The 24,531-nt window shown below is 60.8% G+C and overlaps 1 protein-coding gene across 2 annotated transcripts in view; it reads right to left on the bottom strand.

Moving 5' to 3' along the window:
• Nucleotides 1-409: 409 nt before the first annotated feature.
• Nucleotides 410-24,531, bottom strand: part of KIAA0930 (KIAA0930 ortholog) — a 28,827-nt gene continuing 4,705 nt past the window's right edge. The window contains exons 2-11 of one of the 2 annotated variants that reach the window (XM_040987378.1): nt 9,558-9,709; nt 9,446-9,448; nt 6,290-6,406; nt 6,130-6,207; nt 5,662-5,763; nt 5,069-5,209; nt 4,588-4,782; nt 2,520-2,682; nt 1,524-1,682; nt 410-1,285 (exon numbers count right to left, since the gene is read on the bottom strand). In XM_040987378.1, the coding sequence (XP_040843312.1) occupies nt 1,245-1,285; nt 1,524-1,682; nt 2,520-2,682; nt 4,588-4,782; nt 5,069-5,209; nt 5,662-5,763; nt 6,130-6,207; nt 6,290-6,406; nt 9,446-9,448; nt 9,558-9,709 (1,151 nt within the window). In that variant the 3' untranslated portion in view covers nt 410-1,244. Of the gene's footprint in view, nt 1,286-1,523; nt 1,683-2,519; nt 2,683-4,587; nt 4,783-5,068; nt 5,210-5,661; nt 5,764-6,129; nt 6,208-6,289; nt 6,416-9,445; nt 9,449-9,557; nt 9,710-24,531 lie in introns of both variants that reach the window. The other variant, XM_040987369.1, reaches the window with a different exon arrangement.

The following is a 24,531-nucleotide window of genomic DNA, read 5'->3' on the forward strand; positions in this document are numbered from 1 at the left end:
TGTGGTGGGGACCCGGGACTCCGTTTGTGGGCTTGGCCCTACCCGGAGCCCCATCTCAGCTGCAAGGGCACAGCGCTGTGCTTCCTGCACCGTGGCCAGCCCTGGAGTTACCCCAGTGTCTGCAGAGGACACATTCCTGAAGGAACAGTGCCCTCCCCGCCAGCAGGGAACAGTGTCTCAGGACGTGGGGTCGGCTCACAGCTCCCTGCGCTCTGGCCCCCTGCGGCTGGCATGGCTGGCCAAGTCAGCCAGTCCCAGTCCACCCCACCCAGTCCTCAGGCCAGGCCATAGTGGGCAGGGGAGGGGAGCAGCCCCCTGGCCATGCTGGGGGACCCCCACTGACCACGGCACCGGAACCCTGGAGACTGTAGTGAGGTAGCTGCTGTCAAGTGGGCAGACTGAGGCACAATGAAATGCAACAGCTCGCTTTTAATAACATACAAAATCTGGAGAAAGCCTCAAAGTAGTTCCCTGTCCCCAGAGCCCGTGGAATAAAAATGGACGGCAGAGTGCACGCCTCGCCTGCCTTTCCTGCCCAGAGCCCGTCGCCCGACACCCCGGGGGCTCTGCCCAGGCTCTGACAGGATACAGGCCCCCGACTGAGCCAGTTCCTCTTGGCCTCAGTGAGCTGGTCTGAGAGATGGGACCAGCACACTCTGTCCAGTGGTGAGAGTGCATGAAGACCCCAAAAGAGATGAAACCACACGCGCCCTGCCCTCCTCCGCCCCGCGAGGCCCTGCTCTTCCCCACCGCCTGGAGGCCACAGGCTGGAGGGCTGCAGGGCGGTGGTGTTCTTTGGCTGGAAGCAAAAGGCCGGTGTGGGAGGATGGGACCTGTCTGCTGGACCTTTCCGCGGAGCCGACCGTGGGGTGAAGGATTCCCAGCCTGGGGCTCAGGCAGCACCCTGGCTCCCGTCTCAGCCCTGGTTCTGGCCACATGATGAGCAGGGGGCGAGCTGTGGCGATGGCCAAGGGTGGCAGGCCCGCCCTCCTCTGCTGACTGGCCCACGCGTGTCCGCTGCGGCAACCCTGCGCTCTCCGCAGTCTCCTGCACTTCCCAGCCGGAGCCGCAGGTCAGGCTGACAGGTGGGTGGGCGGGCGCAGCCAGCGGGGAGGAAGACGAGGCACTTCCGTTTGGGCTGGTGGTGGCCGCGGCTCGAGCGCTGCCTTGTCACAGAAGAGCCCGGTGGCGGTGGCGGTAGGCACTTGGCGGCGCTCCCAGGGCTGGGCAGGGCTCGGGCACGGCTAGGTCATCAGGATGGGCTTCTGCCGGACTTCCAGGATGTCTGGGCCCCACGGGAGGAGGCGGGGTGGGTGAGAGGGGAGCCTCTAGTCAGCAGGGAGGCGCACCGGGCAGCCCGCACGGTGCCCACGGAGCCCACGGAGCAGGCACAGCATGACCCCGCATCCCGCCCAGGACCACTCTCCTCAACAGGGCACCCAGCTGACAGGTGGGACCTGCAGTGGCTTAACGGGACACAGCAAATCCCCCCACATGGCCACAAGGACAGTCTCCCAAGTCACCTGTCAGAATCCGATGCAGCGGCAAAGTGACGTAGGTCAGGTGTGCGTAGAGAAGGAAGTTTCCGTCGGCACGGTTCAGCTTCAGCCAGGACCCGACCAGGGAGCGGCCCGTGCCGGACAGGGACCTGGAGCGCAGGTTGGTGGCATTGTGCAGCTCGGCTGGAGCGGAGAGGACCGGGTTGGCGTGGTCACAAACTGGGGGGCAGCAGGCTGATGCCGCCCTGGCCATGGCCCAGTCCCTGGAGTTCCCCCACACCCTAGGCCCAGCCCAGGCCTCCGCCTCCAGAAACGCCTCCCAGCTACTTCTCCCTCTGCTCTGGCTTATGCTCAGGGGCTCCCTGGGGAACCCGGCTCACCCATTGCTGTATGCCCCCATTTGCCCCTCACATCAGGCACTGCTGGCTGCAAACTCTGGGGCCACAAGTCCCTACGGGGAGGCAGGTGGAGGTGGTGCCTAGGGATGCCAAGGCCCTGCTGGGTCCCAACGCTGGGCAGGGTGCTGGGCAAGGGTATGCCTGCTGGACTCTCCTGGCCGCAGGCTGGGGGCAGGACCAGGCCAGCTGACATGCCCCAAGGCTCCGCCTGGGCAGGCAGCAGGCGTGGCTCCCTTCCCTTCCTCCTGTGAGCACAGCAGGCCCGTGCCAGCACTCTCTGGCTCACGTAGGCAACATGGGCAGGGACACTCTCGGTCCTTGCCAACACCTTAGCCCTGTCGCGATGGCCAGCGCTGTCCATCCCATTCCTCAAGGCCCTGTGTCGGCTGATGGCGGCTGCCTGACTCCTAGCACTGAAGCCGGCCCAAGCAAGGGACAGGTAGGTGCAGGACTGTGGGGAGTGGGCAGGCCATGTCAGTCCTGGTCATGCTGCCGCTGGACAGCAGGTGGAAGGAGGCAGCCCAGAATGGGAGGGGAGCACACCCACACACTGTCAGTGGGACAGGGGCCCAGAGGCAGGGACACACGTGAGCCTGGTGTGGCTCCCAGAGAACCAGGGTACCTCCGCCATCTTCCTCGCGGAAGAACTCCTCGCTGTCATTGGCCGAGTGGGACTTCTTCATCTCAGCTATGCCAGGCCGTGGCACCTTCCGCTTGAGGGACGGGGAGAAGAAGGTGGGCCGCGTGCTGCGCTCTGGGGTGGGTGGCGTGCTGAAGGAAGTGACCTGCGGACAACGGACTGACATGACCAGGCAGGAAGGGGTGGTCCCGCCCCTCAAACGCAGAGCCCCAGGAGAGGGGACACACGGGCCGGCCCGAGCCTCTCGGTGGCAGCTGTGCCACACACTGTCCAAGGGGCAAGCAGCTGTCCCCGAACATGACAGAGGGATCCATTTTCTGAGTCCCAACGCTGGGCAGGGTGCTGCGCAGGGTGCTGGGCAGGGTGCTGCGCAGGGGTATGCCACCACACCGTCCCCTGGGTCCTCCTGGCCGGGCCAGTGAGGGAGGGAGGCAGGACACCAGTCTCGACTTCCTCTGGCCACCACCCAGCGGGACAGTGGCAATGCTGGGACAGCAGTGACTTATTCCCTGGTCCCTGTCCCACGCGCTGAGGCCCCAAGCGCCTCCTCCCCTCCCTTCGGGACACACTGGATGCTGTTCAGACTGTCCTCACACCCACCAGGGGCCAGGTGGACATGGTCCAAGACAGGCAAGCACAGGGTTCGCATCCCTGCCCTCAAGGAGCTCACAGTCTGCTGGGGAGACAGGCTCAGACAGATGGTGGGGGGCCGGGGGCGGGAACGTGCAGGTACAGAGGGAGTGACAGCCGGGGAGGCTTCCTGGAGGAGGTGCCGCTGGAGCTGGGTCTTGAAGGACGAGTAGGAGTTCGCCAGGTGAAGAAGGGGGGGAAGGGCGTTCCAGGCAGAGGGAACTTGGCCCATCTCCTCCCTCCTCCCCACGCAAACAAGAATCCAAGGAGCCAGATGAGCCAGATGAGCCAGCCCAGCCTCCAGGAGCCGTCAGCCGCCGCCTCCTCATGGCTCCAACATCCACACAGTCCTGGCGGCTGCTCGGTTCCAGACGGGGAAAAAATAAAAACAAACACCAGGCACCACGATACACAGAGTCTGCCAGTGTCCTGCACCGGGCCCGGGCTCAGGGAGAGGCCAGCACGGGACAGAACACACCTCTGCCCCTTCCCCCGGCCCGGGCTCCAGGGAGAGGCCAGCACGGGACAGTAAACACTGCCAGCCAGCCTTCCCCTCAGTCCCAGACAAAGGACACCCCTGGACAGAACACATGTCCGGCCCCAGCACCCACGTGGGAAAATCACATTTTGGCCGCTCAGGGAACACAGGCTAGCCTTAGGGCCATGCATGATGACCATGTAGCCATGGGTCCCGGGGAGAAAACCCAGAACCCAACACTGTCCCTATGGCAAAGGCAGGGGCCCTGCAAGGACTTCCCAGCCATCTTCACCCACACCCGCACGCCACACTCCCGTAGATACCACAGAGACACGGAGTGACACGGAGAGCCACAGAGACACGGGGTGACACGGAGAGCCACAGAGACACGGGGTGACACGGAGAGCCAGAGACACGGGGTGACACGGAGAGCCACAGAGACACGGGGTGACACGGAGAGCCACAGAGACACGGGGTGACACGGAGAGCCACAGAGACACGGGGTGACACGGAGAGCCACAGAGACACGGGGTGACACGGAGAGCCACAGAGACACGGGGTGACACGGAGAGCCACAGAGACACAGGGCGGGAGAGGACAGGAAGCCTGCATGTGTGGCTCCAGGGTGTCAGTGGCCAGGCTCCCGCCACGGAGTGGAGGACACAGTGCCCCCCGTGCCAGGCACCTTGGTGGGAGTCATGGGTCCGAGCAGAGCAGCCACCTTCTGCTCACTGCCCCATGGCTGTGACCTGGCCAGATGAGCGAGCTCGGTGAGGCACTAAGGGTTGTGTACAGCCCTGGCCAGCCAGGCTGCTGGGTGGACCCTGAGCATGGCAATTCCCCTCGCTGGACCCCAGTGTGTGTGGGGGGGGACTCCTTCCCTCGGGGAATGGGAAGGGGGTCCAAGGGACAGAGGCCCCACCCCAACACTGCCACCCTTACCCGCTCCTGCATGGGTGAGGCTGGGCTGGAGTCCTCCTCGGTCCCACAGGGGGATGTGTCACCCGTGGACACGCGGCTGACGGCCATCTCAGCGTGGCCCTTCCCCTGGGGCCCCTTCATGCGCACAAACTCCATGTTGTTGTACTTGTAGAAGCCAAACGACATCTTCTGGGCCATGCGGGCAGCCACGCTCACCTGTCGGCAGGTGGGCCACGACCGGAGTCAGTGCCAGCAGGGGCAGCTCAGTGGCCAGGCCTCCCCACAACTCACTCAGGCAATGGAAAGGGGTGGAGCGGGCAGCGCGGGCCACCTGCCGGGGGGACGGGGGCCGGGGGGACGGGGGGATGGGGGGACGGGGGGACGGGGGGATGGGGGCCGGGGGGACGGGGGCCGGGGGGACGGGGGGACGGGGGACGGGGGCCGGGGGCCGGGGGATGGGGGCCGGGGGGCGGGGGGCTGGCTCCTGTGCGCTCCGGCTCACCCGGTTGTCATACACTTTCTTGAGCGCCTCGTAGCGGATGGAGCCCTGGAAGATGACCCCCTGGAAGGTGTTGCTTTTGTCACTGGCCACCAGCTCCACGCATACCATCTCTCCTTCCCCCACAGTCATGTCACCGAACACCTGGGGGCGGGGTACAGAGCAGCAGCAGGGGCGTCAGTGCAGCCCCGAGGAGCAGTGGGGAAGCCTGGCCGGAGGCCTCATCTTGAGGACAAGGACACGGGGTGAGGGGCCAGCTGCTCGGCCTCAAGTACCCTGGTCAGCACCTGAGACCGGCAGGTCTGGCTGACCTTGTAGGCGTGAGCCGAGCGGCAGGGCTGGCACACAGAGAGGAGCTTCAAAGTCAGAGGAGGCCCCCATAGGGGAGGCTCCCAGCAACAGCCCTGCAGGGAAGGGACCACCCGCTGACCGTCCCCCAGCTCTGCCCTGGGCCCTGTTCCCCCAGTGAGGCTCCCAACCTTGACATCTCTCTTGTTTTGCACATGTGGGGGCCTATCTCGCTTGTAGCTTTGGGTGCTCTCTGCTCCAGTTTAAGGGGGACATGTGCAGGGAGGAGCTCACGGGGGCAGGCTCACCTCCTCGAAGCTGTCAATCATGAAGAAGATGTTGGGGTAGCTCATCTTGGACTCCTCCCCCTTGCTGTCCATTGGGTGCTTGCTGGGGGACGCAAACACTTGCTACGGGAGAGTACAGAGGGAGGACTCAGGCTGCGCGTGCCGGGAGCTGGCGCTGCCAGGGTACCAGGTGCTGCATGGAACGCTGGTGTCAGTGCACCGGGGCAGACACAGCTCTGGGGATGAGCTGGACGGGCAGTGGTCGGGAACCCTGGCACGAGCTAGGCAGGCAGCAGCCGGGGGCCTGGCCGTGAGAAGACAGCTCCGGGCATGAGCTGGGCCTGGCAGCAGCCGGGGACCTGGGCAGCAGCCGGGGGCCTGGCCGTGAGAAGACAGCTCCGGGTATGAGCTGGGCCTGGCAGCAGCCGGGGACCTGGACCTGGGCCAGGCAGGCAGCGGCAGGGACCTGGGCGTGCACACAGGGCTCACCTGCGACTTCTTCTTGTGGATATGAATGTCCCCGCCATCGGCACGCGTGCACACGGCACAGGTCACCATGTAGTCCAGCTGTCGGGAGCACAGGTGCGTGGTGGGGCCGGGCGGGAGGGTGCAGCTGCCCCGCCCACCTGCAGCCGTGTCCCTCACGTACCTTCTGCAGGATGAGATTGAGGCAAACGCTCTCCTCCCAGTCAATGTCGGGGTCCCCCAGGCCTGGCAGCTTCTTCGAGTCCCGCCGGTACACCTCCACCTCCACCTCGGGCTCAGCCTCTGCTGGCTGTGGGCACGGGCAGGAGTGAGCGTGTGCAAGGACAGACAGGCCGCACAGCCCTGTCCCCCCCATCTCCAGCTTTGCAACTCAGAACCCCCTCTCCTCTGGGAGCCTCTGTTTCCTTGTTCCCACGAGTGAGGTATTAGTGACTCACTGGGGACACCTGCTGACATGTGCTGGTTTTACAACCTTGTCAGCTCGGCCAGTCCTGACAGGGCCAGGCTGGCGCTCCCCACCCCGCTTCAACAGACCCGGGGCAATTTATCTATGCATCTGTGACTTCCGGAAGGCAGAAAAGCCCTTCTATCTGCTGCTTCCCTTCCCCGAATGCCAGCAACAATCAGGGCTGGACCAGGCTACAGCCAGGAGCCTGGCACCCCATCTGGTCTCATGAGTGGCAGAGACCTGAGACCTGCTACGACAGCAGAGAGCTGGAATGGGGAGTGCAGCCAGGACTTGACCCCGAGCCCTCGGGCCTGGGGTGCGGGCCATCCGGCAGTGCCCCAGCTGTGGCACCAAGCGCCTGCCCCAGGACAGGTTTGCTGATGATCAAATAGCCAAGAGAAGCCAGAGCAGCCGCCTCCCTTCTCCCGGGAACTGTCAGACACCGTCCCGGCTGGGAGTCCAGGGGTGGCGGCCACACAGACACCTCCTGCAGGTGCCCACGCCAGAGGCAGAGCGGGGAGCCTGGGGGAGAGGCAGCCTCGGGTGGGGCATCCACTTCCACTCCCCAGGTGTCCCATAGAGTCCCCACAGCAGCGCTGCGTCCTCTGGGCTCACTCTGCGGCCCTGGTTGCTTTGCCCTGCTTCCCTCCGACATCACCCCCCTTGGCCTCGTCCTAGAGAGCACAGCCCCAAAGCAGCAGCCAGTACCCGTGCGTTCTACTCGGGGAGGCGCTCGGCCGACCTTGGCTGACACAGGAACTGGAAGCACATGGGGGGCCGCTCAACCGTCTGCAGGATCACGCCAGCCCCAAGCCAGGAGCCAGCAGCTCCTTCTGGGTCTCCCATGTACATGTCGGGGACCCAAGCAGCCAGGCCATTCTCGGCTGCTTTCCCAGGCCATCAGCATGGAGCTAGACAGGAAGTGGGGCAGCCGGGACTGAAACTGGCGCCCCCATGGGATGCCAGCATCGCAGGTAGAGGTGTCACTTGCTCTATGGCACTGTCCCCGGGGCATTTGCTGTGGCACACAGAAGTCACCAGTCCACCCGTAACACCAGCAGCCCTTACACTCTGCTTCCCACACAGGCCCCTGCTAACAGCCTGAGAAAGCAGCAGAGGGGGGCCCAGGTGCTTGACCTGGAAGAAGCTTCGGGCTCCTGGCTGTAGCCTGGCCTGGCCGCAGCCACTGTGACCATCCGGGAAGCAAACCAGCAGATAGAGGTTACAATCTCTTTTTCTAACTCTGCCTTTCAAATAAAACAAATCTTACAACTAAGAAAAGGGGAGAGGCCAGAATTCTACAGAAAACAAATAAACAAACCAAACCAGAAAAGATGGGCGCAGGGCTGGGGCACTGGGTGTCCTAATGGCTCCTGCCCGTCTCTTGGAGCCTCAGCATTCTCAAGCGGGTGAGGATACGCTGTGCCCCGGGCCTGCCGCAGACATCCATGTCAGAGACAGCCGCCATAGCATGGCCCGCTGGTCCTGGGCAGGCCCCTGCCACACCAGTCCCCTTGCTGCAAAGCGAAGATGGAATCCCCTTCTGTCCTGCCCACTCACCTCGTTTGCTACCACTGGTTGCCATGGGATCAAGCACCATGGGGGAGCGGGGAGGGGCACTGGCCATAGCAGCTCCACAGTGTACAGGTGCGCCACCATCCTTGCCCCGCTGGCCCTGGGCCTCTCCTATCCCACATCCCCCTGCAGACCGCCCTCCACCCTGCGCCAAGGAAGCTGGAAAAAGCACCTAAGAGACCAGGGGCCCTATCCGCCCTGCAGGACACCACCTGGGCCCCTCCCCGCAGGGCGTCCTGCCGGCACTGTCACAGGCTGTGTCCCGTGTGCTGGCAGGGTCCTCAGACCACAGCTGCCCTCACAGGGTCCTCAGGCCTGAGCCCCATTGGCTGTGCTGTCTGCCCAACAGACTGGGGCTCATCGAGAACAGGCTCTGGTGTTCCTGGGGCAGAGGAAGACAGCATCTGGGCAGAGCTCACAGGAAGCTCCATGGAAGATTCCGGAATGGGACCCCTCCTCCTTCTCTACCTCCCTCCTTCCCTCCCCCTCACATCCCACCCCTTCCACTCTGGGATGCTTTGTTCCTCCCAGAGGGTGGCAGGCACCTTCAGCAACCCTGTCACCCACACTGTGGGCCCGGTGTGCCCACTGCTCTCGCCCTCCTGGCCAGAGCCCTGACCCACCTGGACTGAGGTGTTTACGCATGTGTGTCATCCTGCCTCATGGGGCCCTGGGACCAGCACTCCAGCAGAGGCTGAGGGCTGGGGGGCGGGGGGCAAGGGCTGTGCTGCCCGCTGCTCGCCCTCCGCTGCAGGCCTGTGCTGAGGCGTGGACAACACCACGGGGCAGCAGTCACCTTCCCGCTAGGGGCACCTGAGCCCGACCAAGTGTCGGTGTGGGGCAGGGTGTGCATCTGCAGCAGGGGAAGCTGACCCCAGAGATGCCGACTTGGACAGTGTCACATACAAACCCCAGGGATCACGCTGGCCTAGCTGGCCTAGCTGGCCAGGGGTGGGGCTCCACCGGGTGCTAGCGTCCCACCCAACGCTGGCTCTGCAGACCATCCGCTGTGCTTCCCTTTGCCCTTCCACCCCTCCCTGCCCGGCCCGAGTGGCTGCGGTGCCCACCGACCTGACCTACCGCCACTAGGCCCGCATACCCTCCTTTTCCAGATGCAGGGAGCCCCTGGGGTGCTGGCCACGCCCACTTCTGCATGCCCTTCCCTCGCAGGAGCAGCCCCCTCCACTGCTGCTTCCCCCACTTGTGGCCAGTGGCTCAAGGCTGCCAGGCAGGGGCGTCGCCGCTGCACCCCTGCAGGAGGCCCTCACCCTCGCCCGGCAGGGAGGTTCACAGGACTGCCTGGCAGACATCCCAGCTGACCAGCCACGGCCCCGGGCTCACTGGGGACGGAGATGCACAGGCGCCCCCATCTCGGGGCAGTGACCCCACAGCTTGGCGCATCGCTCACCTTCCTGCCCTCCCCGCCGCTCTCGCTGCCTGTGTATGCCAGTCTCCGGCGCACGTAGAAGAGCAGGTCGTCCTGTCGCGGGGCCCATTTCTCCATGAAGTAGGTGGAGAACATCCACGTCCAGAACACGATGCGGTCATCCTTCAGGCAGCCTGCAAGGCAGGCCCGGGCGGTGAGAAGGCGCGGGGCCGCCCTCACCCCGTCCACGGGAGCCCTTCATCCAGGGGACTCCTCCACCAGCGGCAGGGCGCAGCCCAAGCATGAATCAGCAGCTGCGGCAGAAGCCAGAGCCGCAGGAGAAACGTCACTGGCCCGGGGCCGGGCATCCTCCCTCCGCCCCAAGCAGAACCCCACTTAAAGGACCCGCTGCCCCTCTGAGCAGGCGACAATGGCGGGAGATGCGCCCGCAGCCGAGCCGCGCGGGACTCCTCCCCTCGCTGCAGATGCGGCTTCTCTCCAATGAATACTCTTCCCTACACAGGCTCGGCTGGGCACAGCCAGGGCGCAGGCGTCATCCCCTCCCTCTGTTCCCCTCGCAGGTAGATGAACTGAAGCCTCCGGAGCACAGAGTGGGCAGCCCAGCTCCGCCTGCCCTTCGCTGACCAAGTCCAAAGCCAGCGGCTGCTGCAGGGCTTCCCTCTAGGCACAGAGCCCACTCCCTGGGGGCTGGCCAAGGGCTGAGTCAATACAGAAATTCCGCTAACCCCACCAATGAGGGCTCAGGACCAACAGACAGGAGCCACTGGGGCCACTCTCCCCGTGGCCCTTCTTCTCCTAAACCCACCCCTCCCTCCCTCCCTCCTCTCCCACTCACTCCCCCATCCAGCAGTGAACCAAGCAGGAGCGGCGGGCCAGGAGCATCAGGGGCCTACGGCCTGGAGCCCCTACAGGAGCCCCTGGTCATCCTGACTCCCGGGCACCAGGGAGAGTGGAACTCCGACCCTCCCTGTGCACTGGGGTGGGGGGTGAGAGGGTAGGCTCTTGGGAACCAGGCAAAGGCACCATGGCTGGTCCTGGGCACACTCAATGCCTCCAGCCCCTGCTTCACATGGGTCTCGCTGAGCCACATTAGGTCTTTTAGACCAAAATGCTCTTACAGGGTGGCTCAGGCTGGCTGCTGCTCGGCCGAGCGGAGGGGCTGGGACTCACCCCCCACCGTGACAGTGCAGCACCTGGCCACCTGCCGGGGTGACCAGTGGGCGTGCTCCCACCTACACCATCCTGTGTCCTGGGCCTCCCCTGCCAGGTCACCACTGGTGTGTCCAGGGAGCCACTTGCTGGCTTCATCACCGTTAGGTCCTAGTGCCTGCTGCCATGCCTGGCACACAGGGGGCACTCAATAAACGCAGGCCAAGCAAATGTATAGCCCCAGCTTCACGACCCCCACACCAGGAAGGCAGTGCCCAGAGCGGACACGGGTGTCCACAGAAGCCTGCCTCGTAGTGACTCTAAGCCGACACCAGGAACATGGGCATGTGGTACATGGGTCACCCATCCCTAGACCATCGCTGGCAGTGAAAGGAGCTGCTCACACCTGGCGCCAGGTCAGGACTAACAGGAATCTGACAGCGCATGGAAACTGTAACTCAAAGGTAAGTTCCTGTTAATGCCAGGGACCTGTGATGTCCACGCCTAGTTTTTCTGCAACACGTATCTTTCACGAACCGAAGTGTTGGAGTCTTCAGACCCCCTACTGCAGGGGGGACAGCTGTCCAAAAAGTGACCCAAAGGGTCTGGTGCCACACCCTACTGGCTAAATCCTTGCCTTGAATGCGCCAGGATCCCATATGGGCGTCAGTTCATGTCCTGGCTGCTCCACTTCCCATCCAGCTCCCTGCTTGTGGCCTGGAAAAGCAGTGAAGGACGGCCCAAAGCCTTGGGACACTGCACCAGATTGGGGGCCCAGAAGAAGCTCCTGGCTTCAGTCAGCTCAGCAGTAGCCTTTGTGCTAGCTGGGGAGTGAACCAGTGCATGGAAAATCTTTCTCTTTGTTTCTCCTTCTCTCTGTAAATTTACCTTTCAATAAAAATAAATAAATCTTTAAAAAAAAAAAGGAAAAAAAGAAGTTACCCAAAATTAATGATTACACTTGAGTGAAGTGGCTGGGAAACTCCAGCCAAGACAATAAGGCATAGACATGCAGGCCACGGTGAGGCCAGGCGAGACCCAGGCCGGGGGCAGGGCATGCCAGCAACTCAAAGCTTTTTGTCTTTGTGGAAAACCTCAGCACGTGGGCACGGGTCACAGAACATGGTCTTAGGGGTCATGGCACGAGAACCAGACTGCCTGGCACCTGCAGCTTCGCCTGGGCGGGCAGAAACACAAGAGCAGAAGCCATTACACTTAGACTGCCCTTCCTGAAGACCTCACGCGCCCCACATTCGCCTACTGGCTGACGCTCGCCACAAAGCAACAACTGTTACCTTAGTTACCATCCTGCGATCAAGAAACGCCAGACACCAGGGGCGCTGCCGGCCCTGGCACCGGCTAAGTCCCCGGCCTCCCCTGGACAGGGTCGTGTCATTATTTATTCCAGCCCAGATCTCAGACGTGTCATGAGTGTCCCAACTCACTCTCTGAGTCCCATCCCCACCCAGTCAGAGCAGGCTGACTGCTGCCCTCCTCTGGGCCCACCGTGGCAGGTGGATCCCAGGACCGTGCAAATGCTTCACCTGTTCCCATGCTCACGGATTTACAGAGCAAGGGTGGCGATCCGGGTTACAGCCACCACGCCGGCGAGGGTACGCCGGATCGGGACTGTCACCCAAGGAAGGGCACAGGCCCCGCCAGCCTTGGTGACAAGGAACGGGCACTCCCTCACTTGTTCGCCTTAAGGTGGAGGAATATAAAATACAAAGATGAAAGCCCTATGCAAAGAAACGTCTCCTGCATTATTAACCAAACAACAGAAGATGTCATTGTAAGAAAGGGGGCCGGCATGGCGATACGACACGTTAGCCCTCCACCTGCTGCCTCCTGTCCTGGCTGTTCCACTTCCAAACCAGCTCCCTACTAAAGCACCTGAGAAAACAGCAGAGGATGGCCCACGTGCTGGGCCCCTGCACCCACATGAGAAACCCAGAAGAAGCTCCTGCCTTCGGATCAGCTCAGCTCTGGCTGATGCGGCCACTCGGGGAGTGAACCAGCCAATGGAAGATTCATCTGTCTCTGCTTTTCTTTGTAACTCTTTCAAATAAAAACAAAACAAACAGAGCCCAAGATGCTGACTCACTGACCTTGGCCAGTCAGATCACACAGGAATACCACAGATAAATACAGCAAGAGGGCATGAGCAGCCGAACTGGTGTATGCCGTAAAATATTAAAGAGAGGGACAGCAGGGGCAGAAGAAACACACGGTCTTCTGAGGGAAGGGGGGGACATTCCACATGTGGACACGTGGAGGGGCCAGCACTGGAGGGGACCTGTCCCTGGGGGTGTAGACACACCCCCGGTGAGGACATGCGGAGGGCCAGCACTGGAGGGGACCTGTCCCCGGGGGTGAGGGTGCAGACACACCCCCGGTGAGGACACGCGGAGGGCCAGCACTGGAGGGGACCTGTCCCCAGGGGTGAGGGTGCAGACACACCCCCGGTGAGGACACGCGGAGGGGCCAGCACTGGAGGGGGCCCAGGTGAGACACATGAGGTGTTCCTCCTCATGCAGATGAGCAGGCCGTTCAGCCTGTTGGGCCTTAGTGACCACACCTGCCAGATGGGCCAAAACCGCCACCCTCACAATCAACAATGAGGCCTGGAGAAGGGCCGTGACAGCCCCTGCTGAGCTGAGGTGCTCTGGGGACCCGCCCCTTTGTTTTTCTTTGAGATTTATTTATTTGAGAGTTACAGACCGCTGGTTCACTCCCCTAAAGGCAGTTCTAGCCAGGGACGGGCCAGACGGAAGCCGCAAGGAGCTTCATCTGGTTCTCCCACAAGGGCGCAGGGGCCCCTCCCTTGTGCTACCCCACAGCACCAAGCCGAGGGAGCCCTCGTGTAACCTCCCCCCAGGCTGCTCTGCAGGCCCCAGCAGCTGCCACTCCAGCAGCGAGCCTCCCAAGGATCAAGGGCTCGGTCCTGGGCGGCAGGTCCCTGCCTCCCCCACTCCCAGAGTCCAGGGGGGTCTGCAGTGGGATGTCGCAGGTGGAGCCATTGTTGAGACACCCACATCCCACGTGGGCAGCGGCTCAGGGCCCGGCTGTCCCACTTCGGATCCGGCTCCCTCACAAGGGTCCCAGAGAAGCAGCAGAGGATGGCCCACGTCCCTGGACTCCTGGCCCCTGGCTTCAACCTGGCTCAGCCCTGGCCCTTAATGCCACTTAGGGAGTGAAACAGACAATGGAAGACCTCTCTTTGTGTCTTTTTCCCCCTTCAGTATAATGCTACTTTAAAAAAAAACAAAACCTTTGCTTTATTTTTATTGGGAAGTCAGATAATACAGAGAGGAGCAGAGACAGAGATTTACTGATTTACTCCCCAAGTGGCTGCAATGGCTGGAGCTGAGCCGATCCAAAGCCCTGGAGGGAGGTTACAGGAGGGCCAGCAGCCTCCTCAGGTCTCCCACACAGGTTCCCACAAGGAAGGTTTTGGGCTGTCACTGACTGCTTTCCCAGGCCACAAACAGGAAGCTGTAAGGGAAGTGGAACAGCTAGAACACAAACCGGCGCCCACACGGGATCCATCACATACAAGGTGAGAACTTTAGCCACTAGGCTCCTGTGCCAGGCCCTATCTGTAATGCTGACTTTCAAATACATAAAAAAACAAGCAGGCAGCGGGCACTCACGCGGGCAGCACCATGGACAGTTCTGTGCTTCAACCGGGGCGAGAGCAGCAGTTAATCCTTCCTCCAGACCCGCCATGGCCCCTGGGGTAGGGATGTTCCCAGTGGGAACTGGCCCTGCTGACCCAGCACCCCCAGAGGAGAGCACGGGGCTGCCAGGTGGCACCCACTAGCCAATTCCTCACTGCCTTGTTCTCTGACATCCTCTCGGGCCTGCCGACCGCCTCCTGGGTCAGGGCTTCGTCAATAACCAACAAGAAGATGTGACCCGTGGAGCGTTTCCCAGAGGCAGAAGGGCAGGACGGGACCGAGTTGGGCAGCGGTCACTTTGCTGGGCCTCCGTTAGCCACACGAGTGCTGCACGTGCTGACCTTGAGATAACAAAGGGATTCTTGCAAACAGGCACCAGACGCAGACACGTGCGGTGTGGGCTCACGCTCGGGAAGGACCTACAGGCGGATGCCGAGCCCGCACACTCAGATCCCTGTGTGTCAAGGAGAGGGGGACCGCTGTTTTTCCTTTTTTTTTTTTTTCAAGGACTATTTATTTTGATTGGAAAGTCAGATATTATAGAGAGGAGGACAGACAGAGAGGGAGATCGGTCCACTGATTTACTCCCCAAGTGGCTGCAACGGCTAGAGCTGAGCCAATGCGAAGCCAGGAGCTTCTTCCAGGTCTCCCACACGGATGCAGGGTTCCAAGGCTTTGGGCTGTCCTCTACTGCTTTCCCAGGCCTCAAGCAAGGATCTGGATGCAAAGTGGGGCCTCTAGAACATGAACTGGTGCCCATATGGGATGCCGGCACTTGCAAGGCGAGAACTTTAGCCACTCGGATACCACACCAGGCCTGGGAGGCAACTTTCTACCAGGAACACGGCTGCCAGCAGGGCTGCAAATTAAGAGCCAGCTTGACCCAGTTGCTGACCCGCTGCCCCTTCGGGGAAATTCCTGATCTCCCAGCCTGAGTTTCCTCATCAACATGATCAGAACAGTCGCCTCCCATGGTTACTATGGAGACCAAAGGGAGGACACAAGATGCCCAGGAGAGCAACTGGCACTTGCCAGACACTTCAGGAATGACAGCCGCTGCTATGAATAACCTGATTTCCTACCATCAAGACCTTGGAAATAACAATGACGGGGATCAGAGGCAGTGCTCCTTGAAACCTATACCGATACACTGCTCAGGCCAGGAGAGCCACGGCAAACCCACTACGAGACTTCACAGCCGGCGAGGAGGACAGTCACGTGTCACAAACGGCAGGACTGTCCATGATCTACTATCAAAAACACACAGGGGAGAAGTCACCAGCCAAGGATGTCCCTGGGAGGACAGTCCTGCCGGACGGCACGCAAACAGACTCTGTCTTCACTTTCTCAAGACGAGGCGGGCATTTAGTCGAGTCACCAGCTGGGATGCCCACGTCCCACATCTGGGTTCAAACCTCGGCTCTGTGCCAGACACCAGCTTCCTGTGAATGCCGCAGGCGAGGGCCAGGTGCTGGAGCCCTGCCACCCAGCGGGCTCCTTCCCGGCCCAGCCCCAGCTGCCATGGGCATTTGGGGGGTCAACCAGAGGAAGGCAGATCTCAGTTTGGTGCTCTGCTTTTCAAATAAAATCAAAACAGGTCCAGAGCTGTTCTTGCATTTTTGGGGTTTATGAAACCTGTGGATTCTGATCGGTGAGAGAGAACGCTGATGGTACACCACACGCACACTCACACAAAGGACAGCACAGGCTAACTAACACCTCTCAAACACAGGATGAAAAAGAACTCAGCTGTCTGTTGAAAACACCTGCAGGAGGGTGTGCTCAGGAACACAGCAGTCCGATATTACAAAATCTGTCATGTTCATACGCATTTGCAGCTCAGCAAAGGTCACTTCCTCCGACCCTGAGACAACAACACAATTTAAGAGCTACTCTTGGTTGTGTGAGCATTTTTAAAGTCTTCATAAAAGAGGAATAATTTAGCACTTCCTTAAACAGGTACATGTCACAACCAGAAACAGGAACCAGTTCCATATGACCGTAACCCAGCGCTGCTGGGAGGGCTGAGGGTTCTGAGTCACAAGCACGGAGCCACACGCAGCTGATAAAGACCTGGTCAGGAAACACAAACGAATCCATCTAAGCAGTGTCAGTGCCAAGACCGCCGGGACACGGAGCCGACAGCAACTCTACTAACCAGCAGCCGGCGTGGACACACGACACAGCTTTTCAAAATAGAACATGGGAGCCATCAAAGGAACAAATGATAAAGTAAAACCTACCTGGGAATTACAGAAAATTACAGACATTCCCTATACAAATGCACACCTTAATAATGCAAAAAGCAGTCCAGAGCGACAATTCCATTGGCTAATCCTTCCCCTACAAACCTGCATTCCATACGGACACCAGTTTGTGTCCTGGCTGTTCCACTTCCCATCTAGCTTCCTATGTGTGGCCTGGGAAAACAGTCGAGGACGGCCCTAAGCTTTGGGAACCTGTACCCTTATGGGAGACTCAGAAGAAGCTCCTGGCTCCTGGCTTCAGATCGGTTCAGCTCTGGCCTTTGCAGCCATTAGGGAATGAACCAGTGGACGGAAAATCTTTCTCTCTATAAATATGCCTTTTCAATAAAAATAAAGAAATCTAAAAAAAAAAATATGCAAAAAGTAAAAAATGGGGAATGATAACAACTCCCCAGCAGACATGAATGGTTTGCAAAGCTAAGAAAGGAGCATTCAGAACGCTCCACACACCACGGCCTCGGTCAGGGAGACCGTGCAGCCCTGTCCATCCCGTCAGAGCCCGCAGACACAGAAGCACCTGACAGCCCTGCAACCGCAGAGGCTCTGCAGAGAGCGGACGGCACTGAGCATGGACGTAAATGGAGAGTCCCCAACATGCGCCGGACAAGGAAGCTCGTCGCGCATGCTGGCTGCCGTTACTCCCCCTCAGCAATGCCGCCCTCCTTAGTGCCACACATGTGAATGTTACTGTAGCTCTTCTTACAACATCCTGGAATGACCTCAATGACAGGCTTTAACTAACCAGGTGAGAAAGCACACTGAAGCAGGCCTCTGGTGTGGGTGTGGAGATGCTGCCTGGCCGCCTGCATCCCAGGCTGGGGTCCCTGGCTCTACTGCTTCCCAGCCACACCCTCGGAGACCACAGCTCGGGGTCTGGACCCCATCACCCACACGGGGACCTTCACTGGCTTTGGACAATAAGCAAGGCTTTCTCCAGGACTTTGAAATAAAAGTGCAAATAAAATATTTACCCCAACTGTAGCCTAGGTTGCCTTATACCTAGGCCAGGGTTCCACTGCTGGAGAAAACCAGCCAACAGCTGGCAGGTATTCTGGGCCTGGTTCATGCTAAATCTGTGTTAGCTAGAGCAGTGTGCCAGCATAGTTGCCCATCCTGTTTTTTGTTTTTTCAGATATGAGGGGAAGATGGGAAACGCCAGGCTGGGCCGTGCCACCCTGGCCCCTCCAGGTGGTGGAGCTGCAGACTGTCCAGGGAAGGGGGACTGGGGACACGCTGGAGCGGCTGCCGCTGACGCCATGTTTGACAGGCGAGGAGAGACTTCTGGGGAGCTCCATGGACCAGGCCATTGCACTTGCAGCTGGGCAACGGAGCTGATGAGTCCTTTAGACAGGAGAAAGGAGGGCATGTCTGGGTCAGGCCAAGGTGTCCACCCACACGGGAGACCCGGGCAGGGCTAAGTAGTATCATCCGCCACCTGCTGGTACAAGCAGAAGCTGGGGCTGGGGCCATGCCTGGCTGGGCTAGACTGCAGTACCTACCCGTGTGGATCAAGGCAGGGAGTGGGCCACACAAGGCCGGGCCACAGCACCCAGCAGAACATGAGAAGCAGATCTGGGGGCAGGTTCTGCAGGGGACTGGTGGGCTCACCTTTGGGGGACTGCAGCACCCACTGGTTTGCATGAGAGCTGGGCGTGGTGAGAGGCTGAGCCAGGCTGGACCACAGAACTCCCCTGACACAGGAACCTAGCTGACACTCACAGGAACCGGGGCTGGAAGAAGGCTGGGCTTGGCCAGGCTGCAGCGTCTACCGGCACATGCAAAGGTCAAGCCTAAGGGCAGACCATGCCAAGCACATGCCAGCATATGTAAAAACAGGGGCTGGGGGTGGGCCTGGTGGAGGTTATTGGGGGTCACCCTGACTAGGCTGCAGCATCGGCTCCTGTGTGTGAAAACCAGGCCTGTGGTAGGCTGGGCCGCAGCTCCTATCAGCTCGTGTGAGCAATGGGGCTGGGGGTCGGGAAGCTGACCAGGCGGCTGTATCCACGGGCATGGTCATTATGTGATGTGGATGAGGGGTGAGGCAGAGCCTGACCCTGCACTGGCTGCCGCACACAGGAGTCAAGTCCGAGGTTACCCCAGGTGAGGTTTCTTGGGGGATTCCCCAACTAGACCACTAGAAAATCTTAGTATATGTGGTCCGACCTTGGGGAGCACGTGTTGAGACTGGGCCTGCTCGGCTGCCGATGCCTGTGCAGTGAACGCTATGCCCTAATGACATGGGAGACATGACAGCCAGCTCATCTAGGTCAGCAGAGGACGCCAAGTGCCTCATCAGAGGACAGAAAGCAGAATGGGTTGGACCACGCTCCTGGCCAAGCTTTGTAGCATGCTCCCGGGCCTGTGGACGCAGTAAGGCAGACCTGGGAAAGATTTACTCAACCCTGGAGCTACCAAGCTGACGATGTGGCAGAACTATCAAAACCACTCCAGTAACATCCCCAGACCACTCTTCCCATATCGGGGTTTCTCAGGCGTCATCAAGCGACCATCCCCCATCCTCGTGCTGAGGCAGCAAGCAGCAGCAGCCTCCTCCTTCACCTGTTCCTCCTCCCCTGCTGACACAGCAGAAAAAAGAACTGAAGCACTTGTTCACCCACTTCCTCTTCACCTGACCCTCCCCACCTAACCAGACTCACCCGCATATGGATCCTTCTCAGCCATGTAAACATTAAAACAAGATTTAAAAAAAAAAATTTTTAAAGACACCATTTCCTGAACACTAACTATAGAGCTGTCACAAGAGAGGCAGGCCGCTGAATCCGTCCTGGCGAGAGCAAAGGAAGTGGGGCACGGGCCACCCGGCATCGGAGGTCTGCATCCCTGAAGGGAAATGACCATGTGTCACACATGTGGCACGCCTGGACGATGGGCTGGGAGGCTGGTGAGGTGGGAACACTGGGAAGGTGGTGGGAAGGCAGAGGGGCTGCTAGTGTACCCCCAGCCCCAGCAGCGCTGGCCTGTGACCTGCCAAACCCCAGAGCCCGGCACCTGGTCCCAGGCTCGCCAGGTGACCACAGTGGCACTGCCTCCTGGGGCCATAAGTCCTGCCCCTAAACTGCCCCCGCCATGGTTCACAGGCTGGAGATGGAGCCCCCTCCGTGGCTGTGTGCGTGGTGTCTGGCAGTGGGGCCTTGGTGGGGGAGCCTTAGTGGACTGCACCGTCCCTCTTGGGCCCTGGGATGCCTTCACCCTCAGCACAGCCCACTCCATGCGCAGCCCCATCCTCCACTTCTCAGCTGCCCCTGCTCTTCCGGGTCACACCGCCAGTGGAGCTGGGCCACTGCTGGGCTCACGGCCTTCCATGCACTCAATTCTGTCCGCAGACTACATTCCTCTATTCCAAACTTCGCCAGAGCGCTTGTCCTAACAATGCACTTACTTGACCAAGTGCCTGGCCCGGGGGAGGGGAAGGCAGCTGTGCAGTTTGTACAGAGCTCACGTAAACTCTTAAGAGGGGGAAATGTTTGAAACTGACCAGGAAGGAAGAACCAAAGGACGCACAGCCAGATGCTCTCGGAGGTGGCATGACAGCTTCCCCATCTCACGAGCAGCAGTGTGCCAGCCGAGGGCTTCCTGTCGGCTGCCACCTGCTCCCACTCCCACTCTCTGCCAACAGGCTCATGGGGCAGGTGCTGGTCTAGGAATGAGGGCCCTTCAGCCAAGCGGCTGCCCGGGTCACACAGCTGGTGGGACTGGAACTCGAACCCGGGACCCCGGCGGCCTTGGCCTGCAGAGCCAGCCAGGAGCACCCAGCAGGCTTGGAGTTCAGTGTCCTGGGCCTGGAGGGTAGAGCTGTGGGGGGAGAGGAGCAGGATGTGTTAGTAAGTCAGCAGGCAGGGCCACTGGACACTGGATGAGTGGACACCGAGTTAAGGAGGCCAGGGGACGGGGAGGTGTCCACAGTGAGGACTGGGGAGGGAAGAGGACCCACAGACTTCCCCCGGGGCAGGGGCTGGCGGGAAGGGGCCGAGATGGTGCCTCCCTCTACGTCCACCCATTCATGCCAGGTGCCCAGCACAGCCCGTCCCTGGGCTGTCTGGGCCACGGGTCACAAGGCAGGGACTCCGCTGAGCAGCCACCTCCCAGGGTGAAGGGCTCAGACGGCCCCTGGGGAAGAGTCCAAGGTGGCCTTTGGCCTCTGGACTCTCAGGCCGCCGGGACAGGATGAATGGGCCTCTTTGGCCCTCAAAGGGCCTTTCTTCACTCGTGCCTCTCCGGCACAAAACACAAAGAGGTCACGGGGAGGCCAGGCGAGGACAGGGCCGAGGCAGGGCTGCCCTGGTGTGTGCGTTTGGAAGAACCAGTCAGCCGGGTCCCACGTGAGCCATCGCACCCTCCGCTCTGGCCTGAGGGGAGCCCAGGGTGGCCAGGCTCTCGGGACAGCCCCCCACGTCGGCCGTGCAGCCCTGGACACTGCCACCAGCAGGGCACCTTCCCGCCCTGGCCAAGCCAGGGCTCCCCTGCCCCAACTGGGGCCCTGCAGCGTGCACCCAGCCAGTGAGCGCCCACAATACTTCCCTGATCTCTTACCAGTCTGTGTGCCACGGCTGGCCCAGAGACCACATCTGCTGCAGCCACGCTCTTGACGCTCATCCGTAACTGCCGCCCGCAGGGTCCCCAGGCCCTGCCTTCCTCCTCCAAGGAGCACCCACAGGATCGCTTCTGAGTCACACACTGTGAAATCTCTCAGGTCATCCTGTGACCTCCCTAACAGCCCCAGTGCACAGTGAAGTCTGTGAGGGGAGCTGGGCAGCGTGCTCAGAGGGCCCGGGGTTTGGGGAGAGAAACCCTGACCATGACCTCTAGGTGCCTCGCACGGTTTCTACCAGAGCAGCCCCCAGGCCACTGTTCCCACAAAGAACACTCCCTGAATCATGGCAAGAAGAGCAAAAACCCAGGACCTGCCCCTTCCAGGCCACGGCCTCCCAACAGGATCATGGCAATGACTGCCCTGCCAGATCTACAGCCCCAGACGCCACCTCCTCACACAGAACGTGGGCTCCCACAGGCAAGCTGTCATGCCTCCTGAGTCACCCCTGCAAGGGGCTGCCCGGCCCAGGCAGGAACCTGGAGCCGCCACGCCAGCTGTCACACGCCCCCAACCGTCCAGCTGCCTGAGCCGGGGCCACCGGCCAACACCTCTCTCTGTACCAGCTCACTGCATCAGTAGACACCAAGAATCAGCTGGAGGACCTCAGGCCACAGGAGTCCCCCCAATCCCCCTTCCTTCCTTTACAGCCCTGCTCACAGCTCACCGGGGCGGGCTCCAGGCTCTGAGCCAAGCACATGCTGGGCAGGTCGACACAGCCGGGAGCCCTTGTCTGGGCACTCTGCTCACTGCAGGTTCTCGGTGCCCTGGCTGACTGCAGTGCTTGTCAGGGCCAGGGACACTCCACAGAGACGGGGAATCCAGGGCACTTCCCAGGCTGCTCAGACACCAGGGGACCAAGCCAGCCCTTCAACCCGGGTCATCATCTCCTTGCTCAAGCCCACAGCTTCCGCAGTAAACTTCCCCCCCGAAAGGCCCATTCTCCCGCCCGAATCCTCTCACTCCCTCCTTTATCTGCACTTCTTCCTGTGGGAACCAGGGGACTACGTTCTTGCTCACATACCGGAGGACATAAAGATCCCAAATGCTCCCCTGAGTGGGTGCGTGTGTGAGTGGGAGAGACAGCCCACAGTTCAGGAGAATCAGGTCCTAACCCCACTCCGCTGTGGGATTCAAACTCAGGCCCCCACTCAGGCATTCAGGGACTAGGGGCACCAAGCTGGACACCCAGAAGAGGGGGTGGCTAGTCACACAGATGCCAGGCGTCCTTGGGAGAGACCTGGCCTCGGGGAGGCTGCTGGACGCTAGGCCTTCCTGTCGCAGGGATGACCTCATCCCTGCACCCGCAGCAGCCGATGCGCTGCCTGGGGCTCAGTCAGCTCCCTGGGGCTTGCTGCAGTGAGGGCTCCAGAGTGACCGGGGCAAGGGGACCCCACCAGCCTAGGCCTCCAGCTCCTGACAGTGCGCAGCCCTGGCAGTGACGAGGGCAGAAGCAACCTTGGCGCTGTAGACCGAGAGGGGCTCAGCGTGGAGGTACCTGGGCCCAAATGTGCAACCACAGTCCTCCCCCAGGGGGTGGGATGGACAGGGGACTCGCCCCTCCATCACCCAGCATGCTCCACGGCAACTCCTCAGGGGTCATTCTGAGCTGGGACAAGGGACCCAGGCAGCACCGACTGGGCCCTGAGGCGAGCCGTGGGGTTAATGGCAGGATCACACCAGAGGAAGAAGTGGTCAACCCACCGAGGGCCAAGCAGGAGGCCGCCAGATGGGGTAAGACAGGATTCCCAGTGACAAGTCACTGGGGGTATGGGGCTTTTCGCCTGTGACACCCTGCCCAAGGTGGCATTGCTCATTTAAGGGAAGCAAAAATTACATATATTCCTACCAAAACTCAGGTAGGCTGGAGGCATCACTGGTCCAATGTGTCCTTTTTGGAAAGGGCAAGTCTCTCCCAAAATGAACTGGTGACAACAGTCTTCCTCTCCTGGCAGGATGGGGTCCACCTGAGGGACCAGGGCAGCCCAGATCCGAGATCCAATGTCTAAGCCCCCCACACGGCCAGACGGACACCCCCTCAACACCCTGGCCCCGCTGTCCTGTCCAGGCCCCACGAACGGCCAGATGGACACCCCATCAACACCCTGGCCCCGTTGTCCTGTCCAGGCCCCCCAGACGGCCAGATGGACACTCACCTCAACACCCCGGCCCTGCTGTCCTGGCCAGGCCCCCACGAACGGCCAGCCGGACAACCCCCTCAACACCCCAGCCCCGCTGTCCTGGCCAGGCCCCCCCAAGATAGCCCGACGGACACTCCCCTCAAGACCCCAGCCTCACTGTCCCTGGCTGGGCAACAGGGGCCCTTGGCTTCAGGAGGCAGGGCAAGCCGGAAATGCCAGGGCGTGAGCCAGCAGGTGAGAAGGTGAGAGGTCACAGGTACTAGCGCCACTGACGGCTCTGCAGCCGGATCCTTGCCGAGCTGCGCCTGCAACCCAGTGCTGGGAAGTCACCACACCTCCTGAAACTCCCCTTTCCGCTCCCTGTGGACTGCTGGAAACACCAGGCTGTTGGCCTCCTGTGTGCTCAGCCCTGCCTCGAGGGGTCAGATAGGAGCCACCAAGAAATGACTTTGAACTTGGCACCCTACAGAAATAATCTAGGAAGAATCACATCCAAGCTAAGTTTCCAAGCAAAGGAGATCAAGTGTGTAAATGGGCGAATCCATTGCACTTTCATGTCATCATTTAAGTAACGCTTAGGTCTTGACCAACAGAGACATGAGGAAGAAACCTCCTGGTGGACAGTAGGTCAAGCCGCCACCTGTGACGTGGCATCCCATGAGTGCCGAGTGAACTCCTGGCTGATCCACTTCCTGTGGGAGCAGCAGAGGACGGCTCAAGTGCGTGAGGGCCTGCACCCATGTGGGAGACCCCGATGGAGCGCCAGGCTCCTGGCTTCAGCCCAGCCCAGCTCCGGCCAGTGCAGCCACTTGGGGAGTGAACTAGCCAATAGAAGCTCTCTCTCTCTCTGTAAATCTGTCTTTCACATAGAAGTAAATCCTCATTTGGTTTTTCTGCAGTGAATATCAAGTACTATTCAAGAGAGGCCTCAGTGGGCGACTGGGAACCTGAGTCACTTCTCCCTCTGCTTTTTCCGGTCACTGTAACACACACGTGACGTTTAGGAATGGAGAAGGGATCTCTGACAGGTGCCCATCGGCGTTTGTCCGTGATGCGGCACAGCTGATTGCCCTCAACCCTGCCCAGCCCGTGAGATCCCTGGGGAGCTATCACCCGGGCCGGACAGGAGGCACCAATCTAGCTGACTGA

This window comes from Ochotona curzoniae, unplaced genomic scaffold, assembly GCF_017591425.1.
Source record: "Ochotona curzoniae isolate NIBS_2020 unplaced genomic scaffold, NIBS_Ocur_1.0 contig_1014, whole genome shotgun sequence".
NCBI classification, from domain to species: Eukaryota; Metazoa; Chordata; class Mammalia; order Lagomorpha; family Ochotonidae; genus Ochotona; species Ochotona curzoniae.